Below are 21,006 nucleotides of genomic sequence, written 5' to 3'. Positions count from 1 at the left end.
AATGTTAAATGTTAAATGGTTAAGGGGTACTTTAGATATGTTTCCATCAAATTGACTGACTTGTCGCAGATAAAAGGCTGTGCATGATGTATGGCACATAAACATACCTTGTGCGTTTAAATTCACATGTACTGAATAAAAAAGACAAGTTAAATGGGTTTCCATCGCATTTTCAACTCTACTAATGGTTTTCTCACTTTTTTTGTTGTTGCTTTATATTGCAAGTGTGCCCACTATGGTATTGGCATGTGCGCTCTAGCCAACAGTGCGGCTAGAGCGCACATATAACCTACAAAATGAGATTATTATGGATAAAAGAGCGAGATTATATTGTTATTTGTCAAACGGCAGCCAAGCATCAATGATCATGTCATCAGAATAAGACACTTGTTATTTATTTGAAAGGAGCATCAAACTCATCAATCAATCATTCAAATGTATTTATAAAGCCCTTTTTACATCAGCTGATGTCACAAAGTGCTGTACAGAAACCCAGCCTAAAACCCCAAACAGCAAGCGATGCAGGTGTAGAAGCACCTGCATCATCATTTTTGCACTTTCACCACCCTGTGAACATCATCATAATTTATTTAATCTGTAGCCTAATAAACTGCATGCTTTCCCAACGAGTCATGGTGGGAAGACCACACATCATCGCATGACTCTACATTTATTTTGAATAGACGACAACATCCTGTATACTTCTTGCCCCTCTTTGGACACTGTGTTAACTAACCTCCAGACGAGCTTCAATGTCATACAACTCTCCTTCCGTGGCCTCCAACTGCTCTTAAACGCAAGTAAAACTAAATGCATGCTATTCAACCGATCACTGACCGCACCTGCTCGCCCGTCCAGCATCACTACTCTGGACGGCTCTGACTTAGAATAAGTGGAGAACTACAAATACCTAGGTGTCTGGTTAGACTGTAAACTCTCCTTCCAGACTCACATTAAGCATCTCCAATCCAAAATTAAATCTAGAATCGGCTTCCTATATCGCAACAACGCATCCTTCACTCATGCTGCCAAACATACCCTCGTAAAACTGACCATCCTACCGATCCTCGACTTCGGTGATGTTATCTATAAAATATCCTCCAACACTACTCAACAAACTGGATGCAGTCTATCACAGTACCATCCGTTTTGTCACAAAAGCCCCATACACTACCCACCATTGCGACCTGTACGCTCTCGTTGGTTGGCCCTCGCTTCATACTCGTCGCCAAACCCACTGGCTACAGGTTATCTACAAGTCTCTGCTAGGTAAAGCCCCGCCTTATCTCAGCTCACTGGTCACCATAGCAGCACCTACTCGTAGCACGCGCTCCAGCAGGTATATCTCACTGGTCACCCCCAAAGCCAATTCCTCCTTTGGTCGTCTTTCCTTCCAGTTCTCTGCTGCCAATGACTGGAACGAACTGCAAAAATCTCTGAAGCTGGAAACACTTATCTCCCTCACTAGCTTTAAGCACCAGCTGTCAGAGCAGCTCACAGATTACTGCACCTGTACATAGTCCATCTATAATTTAGCCCAAACAACTACCTCTTCCCCTACTGTATTTATTTATTTATTTATTTATTTTGCTCCTTTGCACCCCATTATTTCTATTTCTACTTTGCACATTCTTCCACTGCAAATCTACCATTCCAGTGTTTTACTTGCTATATTGTATTTACCTTGCCACCAAGGCCTTTTTTTGCCTTTACCTCCCTTATCTCACCTCATTTGCTCACATTGTATATAGACTTATTTTTCTACTGTATTGACTATGTTTTGTTTATTCCATGTGTAACTCTGTGTTGTTGTATGTGTCGAATTGCTATGCTTTATCTTGGCCAGGTCGCAGTTGCAAATGAGAACTTGTTCTCAACTTAAAATAAAGTTAAAATAAAATAAAAATATATATATATGCACATCATTTACACCGACATTTCTCGGTGGAAATTTCAGCTTCTTTCATACTGGACACCGATACATAAAAATGGTATCCATGACTTAATCTGACTCTGGGGAAATAGATAAAGGGCCTCAATGCCAAAATCCCAAAGTACCTCTATAGGGATAGGAAAGGTTTGTGGTTAGGGTAGGGACGTCCTAAGGAACCCGGATTGCACTAACTACGCGTGTCGTGCAGCAAAATTCCCCAATAATTGGTATTTTGACCAATCACATCAGATCGTTTCAAATCAGAACATTTTCAGACCAATAGTGTGGAAAATATATATAATTGCTCCTCCCCTTTTGTCCTCAGAACAGCCTCAATTTGTCAGGGCATGGACTCTACAAGGTGTTGAAAGCGTTCCACAGGAATGCTGGCCCATGTTGGCTCCAGTGATTTCCACAGTTGAGTAAAGTTGGCTGGATGTCCTTTGGGTGGTGGACCATTCTTAATACACATGGGAAACTATTGAGCATGAAAAACCCAGCAGCTTTGCAGTTCTTGACACAAACCAGTGTGCCTGGCACCTACTACCATACCCCGTTAAAAGGCACGTAAATAGTTTGACTTGCCCATTCAACCTCTGAATGGCGCACATACACAATCCTTGTCTCAAGGCTTAAAAATCCTAACCTAACCTTAATGTTTTGTACACTCAGTGCATAAAATTGAATGTAGCCTATATTTCCAGGAGACCAGCACCAATAATCAAAATGTACCAGGTGTGTGGTGTTTTTTAAAAATTGATATGAAAATGTATGGAAACGTGTTCCTTGGAATAGAATGTAGTCAGCTAAAACTGACTACTTACTATTTTAGCATACTACTTACCAAGACTTACCATATATTTTCTTAAAACTCCTCAATTCAGTATCAAACTGGCCTCCAGAAAATCACTTGGTTCACACTTCCATTTGAATTTGGTCAATACATTTTATTTACCATTTTGAACAGAGAGATTACAATTCAATATTTTAATGTATCAATACTAGGAATTTGTCCTCTGGTCTTTAAACATACAGTACATTATGTGTCATGACGTAAATAAATATATATGGAGAAATAAAATACAAAAACAAATAACATATGTAAAGCTTCCAAATATGGAAGAAAATCACCTAGAACTGTATTGCGTTGTTTGTAATTTTCTACAAGAAGGAAGCGGTACCACAGAATGGTCTGTAGATATTCACTGCAGAGTCAACACTTCTTTGCAGACCAACATTTTCAGACTTGGCAGGATCAAGGAAGTTTAAGTGACATATCAAATTAAGTGTCAGTCCTTTATCAATTTACACTATATAAAAATAAAAAAAACGTGATTTTCATCATGAATAGATATTTGTTCTGTCAGCCATTACAAGGTTATTATATCTGTTAAGGCCAAATAAAATAAAATCAGTTCATGCCCTTTTTTAATTTTGACTACTGACATCTGGTAAACACTGTGATCTTCCATAATCTCAGTCATTTTAGAGGATGATTTTTTAAGGCATGATGACTAATGGAAAAAATATATCTCTGATCAATTAAAGGTGATTCGTGCCAAGCCTGCGATGTTATTGCACTATTTAGGGCCATCAGTAAATGAACGGCGCTAGCTCTGTTTACAAAGAGTAATTTCAGTCTAAGCTCTCGTCATTGCAGCAGCACAGCTTTTCAGGTCGTGGTCTCCAGACCATGAGGATAACAGGGAAGAAATAGATACAAATTGATCAGGCCTACCTCCTCCTACTGTCACATGGCTGGAACAGACAGGCACACTTTACAAAACGAAATACATGTACAGTTCCTTTCTATATCAATCTAGCAGGAGTTCTGTACACAATGCAAATGGATATACATAACAATATAATGGATTCTCTAGAGTGTTTTGCCAGCAAAACAGCAATCACTTTCACTCGCAAGAATAACAATGATTGATATAATGTGTTATTACTGCAGAAGACCTATTATTGCTGGTAAAACTGTATACTCCATTTTCTGTATTTATGATTAAAAAATATATTAATGAGTCTACAAACATTTATGTCAACACAATTTGTCAACACAGTCTCAGGGGGGTAAAAGTGCAGGTATTAGAAGAACAAAGGCAAGAACATTTTGTTCACATAGGGAGTATAAATAGTTAAACATTTAGAGCTTCTTAATATATTACTATGGTTTTTGTTAAAGATTCAAGTGGAAAATGTGTTTTTAAAAGGAGTAATTTGTAATTTCTCAAACTGAAATACTGTAGTAAAATTAACAGTACCATTAAAATAGTAAACCAATGCATTATTTGATAAGATTACGATTAAATTACTATGCCATGACATGATATGCAGATTTCTTGTAAAATAACATATTCCGTGTCTGCTTTCTATGCATCGGCATTCATTTGCTCTATTATTATCAGTATTTGGATGAAAATTATCCACCAGTAGAATTTGGTTCAGATGGTACCATAGTACCCTATTTGGTCCAAAACAAAATTGTTGAAATTTCATTATCCATTCTGGTGTTTTCCTACTTGTTTGAGATATGATTTTGTGGGTGAAAAGATATGCAGTTGACCAAGAGACAGAGTGGATGCTTAAGCAACGCAAACATTTTCTTTACCCTTGTTTCCTCAAGTGCAATCCACCATTCACATAACAAACAGATAACAAATGCATTGTGACTCGGACAGACATGTACATCTTCAATATATGCAGAAAGATTAGGAAGGCATGGACCTCTCTACAGCTAGCGCCAGGGTCATAAGTCCAAACAGACTGGAAAGTCTGTGGGTTTGATGCAGCCGGCTCTTCTTGCCTAGCTCTGTGGGTACAGTACTGTTCTCGCTGCCTTGAAACTTCAGGCACTTACTTCACTCTTATCTCCGACAGTTGTCGTAGTCCACATCGATTTGAGAGAAATGTCCTTTCTCCCTGTAGTACAAAACATAATCTCTGTTTCCCACCTTGGCACACTTTGGATCAGTTTTGGGGTGGGTGGGTAGGTAGGGCCATTGGTGTTGAAGATAAGAGTCCCATGCAATCTACACCCCTCATGCAACAATCCAACAAGATCTGGAGTTTCTGGACCCCCTTTTCATGCCTCTTAGGCATGTCACTCAGGATTTCCATTAGCAGGCCATGCAACCCTCCTAAGCTGCTCTAACAGTGCGTGGTCATTGTCCCAGGCAGTGTTTGTCTGTTCCTATTCCCCCTCTCAACTGTGGAGGGGATGAGGATCGAGGTGGATAGAGGAGTCCTTCACATGAAGCTGTCAGCGGGTCCATAGGAGAAGCCTGGGAAGGCTCCAGCTGCCTCCTTGATGCTGCTAGTCACCAGCAGACCGTCTGTGTTGCACAGAGATGAGGTCACAGGGAGGTGGGTGAACTCTGGGTCAAAGTGCCTAAGGTCCGTAGGCCCGCTCTGTGAAAGCCAACCAACCAGAGCACTATATTAGAGACGTGCTCTAAAACACAAACATCAAATTCACATTTCACACCCATACAGCCTCTAAATATATACATTGTTGTCCTTGGGATGCAGTTTGTGACCATTTTTGAGTAAAACAAAAATGGAAATTCTACTTGAAGTGAACAAGAAAAGGTACATTTGTACTTCTCTCTCATGTTAACCTGGAAGACTACATGTATACATTGTTGGTAGATGTACTTACCACTGAGGGAATGTAGGGTGGTGTGATGTTCCTTGCCATCAGGTCATCCCAGTTGATGGGTGAAAAGAAGGTGTGGAACTTCAGTTCCATCTAGAGGCAGATAAAAACACTACATCAATCCACTGGTACAGAACAATACTGAGACCTTGTGTGTTATTCATATAATGTATTTGTTTGTTGTACATGGATTGCTCTGTCTGTGTCTATGTCTGTGTATGTGGGTACTTACAAAATCATCTTTCACTCCCAGCCTCTTAGTGCGGTCCTTTTGCAGGAGCCCCTCCAACAGTTCTCTTCCTGCGTTGGACACGTTGGGCTTCAGTACGAGAGGCTTGTTCAGGATATTGTTGTACATCTCAGCTGTGTTGCGGCTGTAGAAGGGGGGCTATGGAGAGAGACAGCAAAAATCAGTACATGCTACTTGGCCAAACTCCATACAAACCATGAACCATGATTGTCAGTGTACTTGTGTGATTCATACTGACATTCCATATATACACTGCTCAAAAAATAAAGGGAACACTTAAACAACACAATGTAACTCCAAGTCAATCACACTTCTGTGAAATCAAACTGTCCACTTAGGAAGCAACACTGATTGACAATAAATTTCACATGCTGTTGTGCAAATGGAATAGACAAAAGGTGGAAATTATAGGCAATTAGCAAGACACCCCCAATAAAGGAGTGATTCCGCAGGTGGTGACCACAGACCACTTCTCAGTTCCTATGCTTCCTGGCTGATGTTTTGGTCACTTTTGAATGCTGGCAGTGCTCTCACTCTAGTGGTAGCATGAGACGGAGTCTACAACCCACACAAGTGGCTCAGGTAGTGCAGCTCATCCAGGATGGCACATCAATGCGATCTGTGGCAAGAAGGTTTGCTGTGTCTGTCAGCGTAGTGTCCAGAGCATGGAGGCGCTACCAGGAGACAGGCCAGTACATCAGGAGACGTGGAGGAGGCCGTAGGAGGGCAACAACCCAGCAGCAGGACCGCTACCTCCGCCTTTGAGCAGGAGGAGCACTGCCAGAGCCCTGCAAAATGACCTCCAGCAGGCCACAAATGTGCATGTGTCTGCTCAAACGGTCAGAAACAGACGCCATGAGGGTGGTATGAGGGCCCGACGTCCACAGGTGGGGGTTGTGCTTACAGCCCAACACCGTGCAGGACGTTTGGCATTTGCCAGAGAACACCAATATTGGCAAATTCGCCACTGGCGCCCTGTGCTCTTCACAGATGAAAGCAGGTTCACACTGAGCACATGAGCACATGTGACAGACGTGACGGAGTCTGTAGACGCCGTGGAGAACGTTCTGCTGCCTGCAACATCCTCCAGCATGACCGGTTTGGCGGTGGGTCAGTCATGGTGTGGGGTGGCATTTCTTTGTGGGGCCGCACAGCCCTCCATGAGCTCGCCAGAGGTAGCCTGACTGCCACTAGGTACCGAGATGAGATCCTCAGAGCCCTTGTGAGACCATATGCTGACACATGCACATTTGTGGCCTGATGGAGGTCATTTTGCAGGGCTCTGGCAGTGCTCCTCCTGCTCAAAGGCGGAGGTAGCGGTCCTGCTGCTGGGTTGTTGCCCTCCTACGACCTCCTCCACGTCTCCTGATGTACTGGCCTGTCTCCTGGTAGCGCCTCCATGCTCTGGACACTACGCTGACAGACACAGCAAACCTTCTTGCCACAGCTCGCATTGATGTGCCATCTTGGATGAGCTGCACTACCTGAGCCACTTGTGTGGGTTGTAGACTCCGTCTCATGCTACCACTAGAGTGAGAGCACCGCCAGCATTCAAAAGTGACCAAAACATCAGCCAGGAAGCATAGGAACTGAGAAGTGGTCTGTGGTCACCACCTGCAGAATCACTCCTTTATTGGGGGTGTCTTGCTAATTGCCTATAATTTCCACCTTTTGTCTATTCCATTTGCACAACAGCATGTGAAATTTATTGTCAATCAGTGTTGCTTCCTAAGTGGACAGTTTGATTTCACAGAAGTGTGATTGACTTGGAGTTACATTGTGTTGTTTAAGTGTTCCCTTTATTTTTTTGAGCAGTGTATAACTGACATATATAACTGACATGGTGACATACGGTGTCCCACCAGAGTCTATAGAGCTCTGGTAAAATGAAGTGCACTATATAGGGAACAGGGTGCCATTGAGGATGCATTGATAGTGGATATCATAACTATTGTAAATGCATTGTGAAAACTGAACCATGAAAGAGATGCTGAAAAGAGCAGTGATCAGTAATGCCTCACCAGTCCATAGAGCATCTCGTAAAGCACGGATCCCAGGCACCACCAATCCACGGTTCGGTCGTACGCCTGCTTCTGCAGCACCTCGGGGGCCAGGTACTCTGGGGTTCCACAGAAGGTGGTGGTGGTCCCAGTGGGTGCCAGGCCCTCTTTGCAAAGGCCAAAGTCTGTCAGGACGATGTGGCCCGCAGAGTCTAGCAGGATATTCTCAGGCTTCAGATCTCTGTGAAGTTGAAGAGAAAGGGAGAGGGTTAGGAAAGTGCAACTCTCCCTATACTTAATGCATTTTAATGCAAAAGGTGGATAAACAGTGTTTACGTCCGTTTACCTTCCTCTAAACCACTGGACCCTATTCACCGGACAAGACTACACATTTCTATGAGTGGTATTTTTTCTGTCATGTGCTATGACATATAGTCACCACCAGAGGGTGGTGTATGATAGGATCTTAGTTCATACCTGTAAACAATATGCAGGGAATGGAGGTATCCCAGAGCACTGGCGATCTCTGCAGCGTAGAACCTGGCTCTGGGTTCTAGGAACACCCTCTCTCTCTGTAGATGATAGAACAGCTCTCCTCCATTCACGTAGTCAAGCACAAAGTACAGCTTGTCAGTAGTCTGGAAGGAATAGTGCAGCCCCACCAGGAAAGGATGTTTGATATTCTTCATCAGGACACTACGCTCCGCCATTATATGCTTTTGCTAGATGAGGGAGTAAGAGAAAGATGAGCATACCACTCACAATGACATCAGTGCAATACTTAAATTAGAGCAACTGAGCGAGCGACTGAGTGGTTGTATTTGTTTGTGGCTATTGCAGCTTGCTTGGAGTATTGACTGTGTGTTTTTATGGTGAAGATAAGTAGAGTAAGACTCACTTCTTTCTTCTTCAAGATGATTTTCTTCTGTAGAACCTTGACGGCGTAATACTCGTTGCTCTCCCTGTGTCGAGCCAGCAGCACCTTCCCAAAGCTCCCTTTGCCGATGATTTTCAGGTAGTCGAAATCACATGGTTTGATCGCCAGCTCTTCAGCTAGTGAGCTTCTGGGGGAGGTCAGTAACATCTAAGAACAGAGGAGGAGAGAAGGAGCTAAGAATGACCATCTTGGCTCTGGATAAAATCATCTATTTTCAGTTCACACTGGTAATTCAAATGGCACCCTATTCCCTATATAGTGCACTACCATAGGGCTCTTTTAAAAACTGGTGCACTATATAGGGAATTGGGTTCCTTTTGGCTCAGTCTGTCCCAGTGGCCAAGGCATGTGTTATGCTGATGCTCACCGGATTTAAGAGCTCAGCATTGTCCAGCTTCTCATTCTGGTTCTCATCGATCTTGAGGAAGTCAACTTCAGAGCTGAGGAATGAACAGAGAATGTTAGAATGGAATCCTCCTTCACTTATGATTCACTGATACACTCATTGCCACTTTGTGATTTTATAGGGATGAGTGACCTCTCTAAGTTGACATTGTATTTTCTAGAGTGCTTAAATTATAACAGTAGTCTACTACTTAGATTGCCATCACAGGCCAGTATTACGATTCATACTATTTTTCAAAGTCGGACATTGCAGTAAAATGGTGAGTAATTAGATAGAGAAGGTTCCATTTGTCATAACTGACCCAAATGAGATACAAACTGGCCAAGACTGTAAATAAGGGTCTCTCTTCTCTAACTCCTGAGAGACTATTCAGTTGTTCTTGACCCCCTCCCTATACACCATGTAGCCTGCAGCACCATCTGAAAAGTAGTTCTAAGCCAGGGGATCAGACAGCACACACAGACTAGCACAAACAGCCCAGAATCTGACTGCTGTAACAACCTAGCACCTGAAGATGGTATTTCATTTTTTAAATATTTTATTGAACCTTTATTTAACTAGGCAAATCAGTTAAGAACAAATTGTTATTTACAATGGCGACCTATTCCGGACGGCACTGGGCCAATTGTGCACCACCACGGCCAGATGTGATACAGCCTGGATTCGAACCAGGTACTATAGTGACACCTCTTGCACTGAGATGCAGTGCCTTAGACCGCTGTGCCACTTGGGAGCCCAAGGTGTTTGGGAATTTTCCACTGAGCTAGACCCCCACCTGGCCCCTTTTTAGGCTGTTGAGTACAAACCATATTGTGTGGTGTGCGCTTAATTGAATTACCCGGTTATCCCAGTCAAGGGGACACAGGGGATTTGCAGAAAAGATGCTTAAGCCCTGGAGAGGCCGTGGCGGGAACACACTTGACATGACATAACTATTCTTGTGCTGGCTTTGCCTGCTTGGCCCCAGATTACTGCTTTGACTCAGAATGTGAATAGTGACGTGCAGATGATTGGATTGGAAATGTACAGTAGCTTACACTGACCTAGGTAGACCTATACAATTATAAATAAACACATAGACCTAATCTAATGCCATGGGAAGCAGATGAAATGTCGCACAGAGGCCTATTGTGTGCGCACCTATCATATATCTTGACTATTTGATAAATATCTATACTTTCAGAAAAGGTCATTTGTCATAATATTATCATATTTCATTGGCAGTTGGTAGCTCATATATAATATCTAAACATCTCATTTGGCCATACAAGTGCTCCATATAATACTTACTGTTGACACATATGTGGGTTTGACACCAGCCTCGATATGAAGTCGTTAAGTCCAATTTTCCTCTCCTTGATGAAAGCTGCAAATCAAAAATAAGTATTTATGTCAGCTGGGCGCCCAGAGAACACAACGTCACAGATTTAACACAGCCCTTCATCAGACCTAAACTACACCATTGCAGAACTAGGGCCATGGATAGGCGTCTACTATCTACCTGGGATAACAGCTTACATTTCATCACAGTGCGGTGAACAGTCTAGAAATTATAGCCGTATGCCTATACTAAATCTGTTCAAAAGTTTCATTTTAAAATGTTTCAGAGGTTCAAAAATTATTTGGAATGGATCCCGTTATAACGCATTATGTGCCAAATTTAGTCGTTATGTAACAAAATATTACTATTCCTTTGGCGAACCGCCGTGTCGCATAGTGAAAAATAACACTCAAAGCCTATATCACAAACATGGACATGAGTAAAGGAGCCACACACCAATAGAGACTACAGTCCATCTACAAATCATAATCCAAAGAATATTGATGCATACTATTAAACCACAATGTAGAAGCTAAATTCTAAATAAAATAATTGAACTTAGATTAACAGAAATAACTGATTATTATGCCTACCAGTGAGGACTGACACAATTCCTCTCATTTTGCAATAAGACAAGTCACATGGAGCCTTGGTTACAGCCATGGTGAATAAAAATATGTATCCACTTGTAAAACAGCGCCAGTAGAAAGACCCTTTATGGAGAAGACACGCTGGTTGCTCTAGTACCAATTGCTCCACTTCATGCGCACTGGCTACAGAGAGTCCTGCCTGCGAACACGGTCAGTCCAAAATGCCTATCCAGGGCGCAGGGCGGCAAGGCGTTATATACGGAGCACGTGGTTTGAGGAGGAGCGGCTTACTGACGTCACTTGGTTACCAAGCAACTGTCAGAGGCAGTGATGTCACGGGATTCCGCAGCTCCATCTCTTGCCTGCAGGAGGCGGGGAATGACAGGAGGCGCGCAGCAGCACATAGGTGGAGCGCGCTAGATTGAACATCGCTTCCCCAACCCCCTTTTCTACCAATGGAAAGATACGGTTGGCTGTAATCTCGATAGAACCGATAGGATTAAAGGCACTCTGGATCATTTATAATGAAAAATGGAATAACAGGTGCATTGATCCTAAACAGACTTCTGTCACCAGCCTCAAAAATACACTGAACAAAAATATAAACACACCGAACAAAAATATAAACACACCATGTTTCATGAGCTGAAATAAATCATCCCATAAATGTTCCACACACACAAAAAAGCTTATTTCTCAAAAAATGTTGAGCACAAATTTGTTTACATCCCTGTTAGCGAGCATTTCTCCTCTGCAAAGATAATCCATCCACCTGACAGGTGTGGCGTATCAAGAAGCTGAATAAACAGCATGATCATTACACAGGTGCACCTTGTGCTGGGGACAATAAAAGGCCACTCTAAAATGTGCAGTTTTGTCACACAACACAATGTGCAATTGGCCAGTGGTGGAAAAAGTACTCAATTGTCATACTTGAGTAAAAGTAAAGATACCTTAATAGAAAATTACTAAAGTAAAAGTGAAAGTAGCCCAGTAAAATATTACTTGAGTAAAAGTCTCTAAAAGTATATTTGGTTTTAAATATACTTAAGTATCAAAAGTAAATGGAATTGCTAAAATGTACCATTTCAAATTCATTATATTAAGCAAACCAGACGGCATAATTGATGATTATTTTTTTTATTGAAGGATAGCCATGGGCACACTCCAACACATAATTTACAAACAAAGCATTTGTGTTTAGTGAATCCGCCAGATCAGAGGCAGTAGGGATGACCAGGGAGGTTATCTTGATAAGTGTGTGAATTGGACCATTTTCCTGTCAAAATGTAACAAGTATTTTAGGCTATCAGGGATAATGTATGGCGTAAAAAGTACATTATTTTCTTTAGGAATGTAGTAAAGTAAAAGTTGGCAAAAATATAAATAGTAAAGTACAGATACCCCAGAAAATGACTTAAGTAGTACTTTAAAGTATTTTTACTTAAGTACTTTACACCACTGAAATTGGTAGGCTGACTGCAGAAATGTCCACCAGAGCTATTGCCAGAGAATTGAATGTTAATTTCTCTACCATAAGCCGCCTCCAACGTCGTTTTAGACTATTTGGCAGTACGTCCAACCGGCCTCACAACCACAGACCATGTGTATGGCGTCGTGTGGGCGAGCGGTTTGCTGATGTCAACATTGTGAAACGAGTGCCCCATTGTGGCGGTGGTGTTATGGTATGGGCTGGTATAAGCTATGGACAACAAACACAATTGCATTTTATTGATGGCAATTTGAATGCACAAAAATACCGTGACGAGATCCTGAGGCCCATTTTTGGAGAAAGGCATTTCAAGATTAAACTTTTTAAAGTTCTGTAACCAATTCCCTGTTTGCATCATCAGCAAATATCCAATATGTTCTTATGAAAGGATGGAAGCAAGTCAATGCAAGGAACATTCAAATGCAGATGAAAATATGCCAACAAAAAAGTGATTTTCTTTTATATTCTGCAAGACATTATATTCTACAATACACCATCAAATCCTAACCCTGATGTTTGCAAAATGGCCTCTCCATTTCCCTGACATAAGGCCCAGTTATGGACCTATGCATACAGTGACAGTGCAGATCAAAACATTAAAACAAACCGCAGGATCAAAACAGAGAACTGTCCCAAATGACACCCTATTCCCCATAGAGCACACTACTTTTGAGCACGGCCTATAGAGCTCTCGTCAAATGTAGTGAACTATGTAAGGAATAGGGTGCCATTTGGGATGTTTTGCTTGCTCAATGGCATGTGATAGTCATGCATACTTCGAAGGATGTCCCATCTCGGGTCTGAATTTGACCGATAGTTCCTACTATATAAGAGGAAGCATGTTGCCAAGCTAAGTACATGAAGAGGCAAAATGGTGTGAAGACAACAGCTAATCGTGTCATGTCAAGTTATGGTAGTATACATTCCCAGCAAAGATCTATTTACACACTGTCAGGATCAGATGGCACAACATTGAGACCTGGGTTGTGTCCCAAATGAGGCCCTATATTACCTACATTATATATTACCTACATTATATTGTGCACAACTGGTCAAAAGTAGTGCACTACAGGGAATAGGGTGCCATACATACATAAGGGCACTCCAGCTGGTGAAGACTCCACATGTAATTTAAGAAAATCATCAAGGATAACACCAAGGTCGAAAGCTTATTTCCATTGTAGTCCTTTTGGGGGGGGGGGGGGGGTTAGGTAGCAGTTGTAGTGGCAACAAACAATGACAGACTATTGTTGTTTGTTTCATAAAATTAGCTAATTAGTACAGTTCCATTTCCTAATAAACAATGACGAACAGGTATATCTCCCTTGTCTCACATACCCCTAATATATAAATCAATTCCTAATATATAAAACAATCAATCCCTAATAAATATATATATAAGACAATCACAACGGGCACCAAAAGGCAGACCATATGCTATCCCGGGCATTTTCTTCTCACCCTTGTACTAGAGTCTTAGGACTCACTTCTGAGACATGCCACTATTTAGCCGTTTTTTCAGTGAGAACTTTAAACTGCCTATGGAGGTTATACTTTTCAAATGCTGTTTCATTTTGGACATAACCCTTGTTAGGAGCTTAGGTAGAGGCTATTTCCTGACCTTATCAAGCCCTTATTCACACACATAACCTCCTCTCTGTCATGCTAGTGTGATATCAACACTTTAAAGGGAACATTTGTAACCACAAACGATTGAAAACAGCTAGGGATATTCAAGTTCCCACGCACAGTTGAATCTATTTCAGTTTTGCTTGACTTTAATACACATTAACGCAAGTTCTTTTGTGCACAAATGCCGGCTCTGCAGGATTGGTTGTGTGTTTGTACTGCAGTAAATACACCTCACTTTCGTCATGTGCATGTGTTGTATTTTTCATTTTTTTTGTAACATATACTGAACAAAAATATAAATACAACATGCAACAATTTCATTGATTTTACTGAGTTATGGTTCATATGAGGAAATCAGTCAATTGAAATAAATTCATTTGGTTATAATCTAGGCAGATAGCTGAGTGGTTAGAGCATTGGGATGGTATTTGAAAGGTTGCAAGATCAAATCTCTGAGCTGACAAGGTAAAAATATGTCTTTCTGCCTGTGAACAAGGCAGTTAAACCACTGTTCTCCAGTAGTTTGTCATTGTAAATAAGAATTTGTTCTTAACCCAACTTGCCTAGTTAAATATAAATTAATCTTTAGATTTCACATGACTGGGAATACAGATATGAATCTGTTGGTCACAGATACCTTTAAAAAAAAAATGCCCTCAGAATGGACCTCAGGATCTTGTCATGGTACATTTTGTGCATTCAAATTGCCATCAATAAAATGCAATTGTGTTTGTTGTCCATAGCTTATACCAGCTTATACCAGCCTATACCATAACACCACCGCCACAATGGGGCACTCGTTTCATAACGTTGACATCAGCAAACCGCTTGCCCACACAAACGCCATACACATGATCTGCGGTTGTGAGGCCGGTTGGACGTACATTGGAGGTGGCTTATGGTAGAGAAATGAACATTCAATTCTCTGGAAATAGCGCTGGTAGACATTCCTGTAGTGAATATGTCAATTGCAGTATGCCAGTATGCCAATTGAGATATCTGTGGCATTGTGTTGTGACAACTGCACATCTTAGTGGACTTTTATTGTCCCCAGCACAAGGTGCACCTGTGTAAAGATCATGCTGTTCAATCAGCTTCTTGATATGCCACAACTTTACATGTTGCATTTTATATTTTTGCTCAATATATACAGTACCAGTCAAAGGTTTGGGCACACCTACTCATTCAAGGGTTTTTCTTTATTTTTACAATTTTCTACATTGTAGAATAATAGTGAAGACATCAAAACTATGAATTAACACATATGGAATCATGTAGTAACCAAAAAAGTGTTAAACAAATCTAAATATATTTTATATTCTTCAAAGTAGCCACCCTTTGACAGCTTTGCATTCTCTGCACCAGCTTTTACATGTTACAATGTAACCTTTTATTTACCTAGGCAATTCAGTTATGACAAATTCTTATTTACAATGACAGCCTACACCAGCCAAACCCAGATGACACTGGGCCAATTGTGCACCACCCTATTGGACTCCCAATCACAGCCTGTTGTGACATAGCCTGGATTTGAACCAGGATGTCTGTAGTGACACTTCTAGCATTGAGATGCAGTGCCTTAGACCGCTGCGCCACTCAGGATGTGCCATAGACCGCTGCGCCACTCTGCATCACTCTCTTTGACCAAGAAAGAGAGCGATGGAGTGCTGCATCAGATGACCTGGCCTCCACAATCACCCGACCTCAGCCCAATTGAGATGGTTTGGGATGAGTTGGACCGCAGAGTGAAGGAAAAGCAGCCAACAAGTGCTCAGCATGAGTGGGAACTCTTGAAGACTGTTGTAAAAGCATTCCAGAAGCTGGTTGAGAGAATGCCAAGAGTGTGCAAAGCTGTCATCAGGCAAAGGGTGGCTACTTTGAAGAATCTCTCAATTATAAAATATACTCTATTTAGATTTTTGTAACACTTTTTTGGTTCCTACATGATTCAATATTTGTTATTTCATAGTTTTGATGTCTTCACTATTATTCTACAATGTAGAAAATAGTAAAAAATAAAGAACCTGGAATGAGTAGGTGTGTCCAAACTTTTGACTTGTACTGTATGTATACAACATATATATTTATTATTTTAAATATATTTTCCTTTATTATTTTCCCTAACCCTATCACCCCTTCCCTAATTAGGGTAAACTAATGAAACAACACCTAGACTTCTACTTCCAGTTTATATATACATTTTACGGACACAGTATATTTTGTATTTCTAATTGCCATATATTTTTCCACTGTGCTGTGTCACAAAAGTTCTGATGTCCATGTATTTTCCAAAATCAAATAATGCTTAGACCCTGCCCATCTGTCATCTACTATAATGCCAGCACGAGGTTTCCTAGTGTGTACGCACATCATTACAATGACCAAAAGAGAGGATCTGGATTACAATGTGTACATGGGGGAACTCCCTTCTATCCAGGTTTGGCTGCAATCTGATTCTCCTTCTGACAAATTAGTCATTCAAAGCCTGCAACTTATGTTCAGTGTGCTTTTGGAGATGCTTTATGGCAATGGAAACGTGTGGTGAATCAGAGGTGCTGAATCTACAGTTTAAAAGCTTTGCATGTTTAACAGTCAAAGATTACCTTTCTCTATTTCATTAAACAACACTATTTCACACAACAACACCACATTACGGCTTTAACGGTTATATTTAGCATCCTCCCAATCCTAAAAAAAAAGCCCTTAATTTGCCACCATCTCTTTGTCTGATTCATGCCAAGCAGACAGGTGGTAGTATAGGCAACATTTCCGCTGGTGAATACTACCCATGATGAGTCACTACTCACCAAGGACCTCTGTCCTCGCCAGCAGCGGCTGATAAATGCCTCTGTTAGTACTATCTGTTATTAAACCCCAGTCCCCAGCCTGACTGTCTTCTTTTACGTTACTACTTTGCGTTGTCTTGGCTACTTGTTTCTGGCTATCTCTCTATGTTCTGCTCCTACGGATGTTTTAGTTTATTATTTACATCCGAGGCAGTGTGTTGCTGGTTCAGGTCCCCATGGATGCATCTCAAATGGCACCCTATTCCCTTTGTAGTGCACTACTTTTGACCAGGGCCCCCAGTGCACAAAGGGAGTAGGGTTCCATTTGCATCTGTTTTGGATGGATCTGGTGGGAATGCAGGGCCTGCTGTGCAGTGATGACTCACACAGCCTGCTAGACCCCCACCTGGCTGGTTAACCTGCTGCTGTTGCTGGGCTGAAGGAACCACCAGGGGAGGGGGGCGCACATCCAGGCCTCCCCCGCACCACTCACTCTAGGTGGGTCGTGGCACCGGGGAGGAGTGGGTAGTGGGTGGGGGAGCCAGCCTCTCCCTCTCATTCTGAGTGTCTAAGAGAGGGAGGTAGTGTCCAGGTCTACGTCCCAAATTGCACTCTATTCTTTACATAGTGCACTACTTTTGACCAGGGCCAATAGTGCACTACCCTATGTAGGGAATAGGGTTCCATTTGGGATGCAGCCCAGGGCTTTGACTTCCTGCCCCCACCGTTATGCTGCCAGCAGTCGCCCGGTTGAGTAATGAACCTCCAGTGTAATTCCCTAGAATTTCTCACCTGCTACATCCCATCTCTCTCCACGTCTGTCATTTTTGCCTTTTCTACTGCTTCTCGATTGCCCTTTTTCTCAATTTCCTCGAGAGAATCATCCCACCCCTCCCTCTTCCCTTCTATTGCTCTTTCTCTGTACCTATCTACGACTGTGCTGTCCATTCTGTCTATGCTCAGGGCACTTTGGCATTACTCAATGTCGAGAGTACTGGAGGTGTTGGGGTCCTTGAACAATGAACACGGCAATGCAGCTTCAGGTCCGAGTGAGTAGGAGGCTTAACTCATCATCCTAGCACAATCTGTACGGCAGCATTACACACAACTCCATTTCCTTCTACAATTCCCAGAAACAGAGATGACTGATATTCAAATCACAGTCAGCTGGGATACGGATATGTGCCTTTGAGTCCCAATGACTCAACATCAACTCAATGGCTAACAGCCACGGAAGCTCACTTTAGGTGAGAGTTTATGTAACAATTCTGGGTGCTATCACCAAGTACTCTATTAGCAATGTCCTTCAAGCTTCTACATTGATGTCTAAGCCAACTGTTACTTAACTTTAACTTAAACTTAACCTACTGTACCAGGCCTACCACAACTGCACCTTCTAATATTCCTGCTGCTAGTATAATTACTAGTACATTTCACTAGCTACTGCTACTACTATTCGTTCTAAATTAATATTTAATTTGACCAATGCCAATAGCCATTGTATTATGGGCAAAGCCAAATTCCCCCCTGAGTCTGTTCTCTTAGGCTGTTCCAAATGGCACCCTATTTCATACATAGTGCACTACTTTTGACCAGAGCCCCATGGCCCGTGGTCAAAAGAAATGCACTAAAAAGGGAAATATATACAACCCCATTGGTGCAGCCAGAGCCAGGTGACTACTCTACAACAGGCCTGTCACGCTCTACTGACTTCCACAGCATTACCTAGCTCAACACGGTTCAGTGGATGGTACAGGGGAGCGTCTAGGGATTATACCACAGAACAACCCCTCACATTCATTCAAAATGACAACACAACTCATGTTTACAAGCATCAATAAATGAATCAATGGGGAGTGTTGTGACTCAAGTTCTCTCTTCAAGATGCTGCTTCCCCCTTCCTTTGTTTGTTGACTTTTGAGAAGTGTAACTTGGTCAAAAAACCTTGTGATTTCACCTAATTTAAAAATGTAAAATAAAAACAATACTATATTACGTGCCAAAGAAAGTAAAAGGGTTGACTGTAACAGTACCAGCCATAAATCCCATCATGACAGGGGGAATGGAAGCTTGTTTTGTGCAACAGGGAGGTGCAATTGAATGCAAGCTTCACAAAAAATAATCAAATTCCTAAAGCATTTCTAACCTGTATATCTATGGGTAACAGCGTTGGCGTATTATACTCGACCCGAAAAGTATTCCAAAAAACACCAGAAAATGTCCAAAAAGAGTAGAACCAGCTCACCTGCTTTACAAAATGATTTTGCCTATTAGATGTTCATTGTTTCTTTTGAAAAAAATGTAAATAATAGTTTTACCATATTAAAACGAGAGTTCAGTTCACGTAACAGTGTTGACCGTACAATGAGGGCAGACTAATCACATGAAATAAATAATCATCTTCAGAAATTACTTTGTCAAGAAAAACTAAATAACTTGGGCTTTTTGGGGGGTTAAATTAATTGAAATATTGCTACAAGTGACACGGTTGACGCAGGGACATGTCAAAATGCTGAATCTTCGCACTTTAGCAAGCCTTTATAAAATTCAGATTTATTGGTCTATATTAAAAGGCACTTCATTTAATATAACAGTATTTTAAAATGCAATATTGGTGGACAATTTCTACTTAAAATATCAAAGAGATGCAAAAGGCACTCTTTTTGTGGAACGACCCTGTTTCTCTCTCACTAATCCATACATGGGATGGATCATGATTAAAGATGTGTAAATGTGAATGAAGCAATGAATGAGTGGGTAGCTGGCTGGAATGCACTTACATTCAAAGAACAGAGTGTGCTTAAACAAAGTGTTCTGTCTGTCTGATATTTCCTGTCACTTTCTTTTCCCTCGTACATAATCTCAGCGTGTTTAGTGATTACTGGCTGCTCCCTACCAACCAGGTGAGGGATGATTATAAGAGTAAAGTGGATTATGTCACCTGTGATGGGACAGATAGAGGTGTGATTGATAGATAGATGGAGCAGGAGGTGATATGAAATTCTGCCTCTCCCTGACTAAATTATTTAGAGAGAGACCGTAAGAAGTAAGTCACGTAAAAAAAAGGGAAGGAAAGAGAATCTGAAAGAGATGATGGAACAGACTGAAAGAGAGAAACAAACAGTTGAATGAAGACAATAAGCACGAAAAGTTATATTTAAACTCCACTTGTTCTAGACCTACAACAATGGCCTCAAACATGTCACCCATGGGATAGGCGTTGCCAGATAAAGCTTATTATCACACAAGAAATGAAAGAAGTTCCTACCTATGAAGGATTTCTTGCCAGTCTTCATGTCCTCTTCTATTTAGGTGCAGTGTGTTTTGTGTATTTGTGTCTGTCTCTCTGTGTGTGTGTCTGAAGCAGTAATATTCCAGTGTATGTCTCTGTGTGTGTGTCTGAAGCAGTAATATTCCAGTGTATGTCTCTGTGTGTGTATGAATGATGTAATCTTGTCTCCAGCTCCTCTCCCTCAGTAATATTCCAGTGTATGTCTCTGTGTGCGTATGAATGATGTAATCTTGTCTCCAGCTCCTCTCCCTCAGTAATATTCTCTATCTCTCTGCAGCACCGTTTGAAAGAATTCGACTCTGCAATTCACAAGACCAGCAAATCCTTTCCTTCATCGCACTTCCCTATCTTTCTCTCTCTCTCTCTCTCTCTCTCTCTCTCTCTCTCTCTCTCTCTCTCTCTCTCTCTCTCTCTCTCTCTCTCTCTCTCTCTCTCTCTCTCTCTCTCTCTCTCTCTCTCTCTCTCTCTCTCTCTCTCTCTCTGTGTCTCCCTCTCTCCCAGGCAGTACTGGCTGAACTGATGAAACCAAAGAGGCGAAACCAGAGAAGTGTGACGCACCTGTCCCCCTCTCAACCCCCCTTCACCTGTTCCTTTATCTACCAGAGAGCCACAAACAAAACAATAGCAGGTGTCAGGATACGGTTCCCGTGAGTATGGGAGTCCTGCCCGAGGGAACCTAGTCTGCATCCTAAATGCACCCTATTCC

The 21,006-nt window shown here is 41.7% G+C and overlaps 1 protein-coding gene across 2 annotated transcripts; it reads right to left on the bottom strand.

Annotated features, from left to right (window-relative positions):
• Positions 1-2,859: 2,859 nt before the first annotated feature.
• LOC139559410 (serine/threonine-protein kinase Sgk1-like) lies at positions 2,860-20,614 on the bottom strand. Of its 2 annotated transcripts, none has more exons than XM_071375418.1 (9): positions 20,277-20,614; positions 10,478-10,553; positions 9,149-9,221; positions 8,743-8,928; positions 8,322-8,566; positions 7,866-8,085; positions 5,827-5,982; positions 5,598-5,687; positions 2,860-5,347 (listed from the first exon to the last, which is right to left on the bottom strand). In XM_071375418.1, exons 1-9 carry the CDS (start codon positions 20,302-20,304, stop codon positions 5,186-5,188), a joined length of 1,236 nt encoding a protein of 411 aa, XP_071231519.1. In that variant the 5' UTR covers positions 20,305-20,614; the 3' UTR covers positions 2,860-5,185. The 2 variants fall into 2 exon arrangements, with proteins under 2 accessions (XP_071231519.1, XP_071231518.1); XM_071375417.1 differs by lacking the exon at positions 20,277-20,614 and adding an exon at positions 11,102-11,331.
• Between the last annotated feature and the right edge of the window lie 392 nt (positions 20,615-21,006).

This window comes from Salvelinus alpinus, chromosome 29 (genome assembly GCF_045679555.1).
Source record: "Salvelinus alpinus chromosome 29, SLU_Salpinus.1, whole genome shotgun sequence".
Taxonomy (NCBI): domain Eukaryota; kingdom Metazoa; phylum Chordata; class Actinopteri; order Salmoniformes; family Salmonidae; genus Salvelinus; species Salvelinus alpinus.
Note: the sequence above shows the minus strand (reverse complement) of the source record. Positions and strands in the feature narration are given on the sequence as shown.

Excerpts from the sequence above, each read along its gene's own strand:
- LOC139559410 (XM_071375417.1), bottom strand. The coding sequence starts at position 11,171 with ATGGCTGTAACCAAGGCTCCATGTGACTTGTCTTATTGCAAAATGAGA. Across the intron at positions 10,554-11,101 it reads AATTGTGTCAGTCCTCACTG|CTTTCATCAAGGAGAGGAAA; the intron begins GTAGGCATAATA and ends TTTGATTTGCAG. Across the intron at positions 9,222-10,477 it reads AACCCACATATGTGTCAACA|CTCTGAAGTTGACTTCCTCA; the intron begins GTAAGTATTATA and ends TTCATTCCTCAG.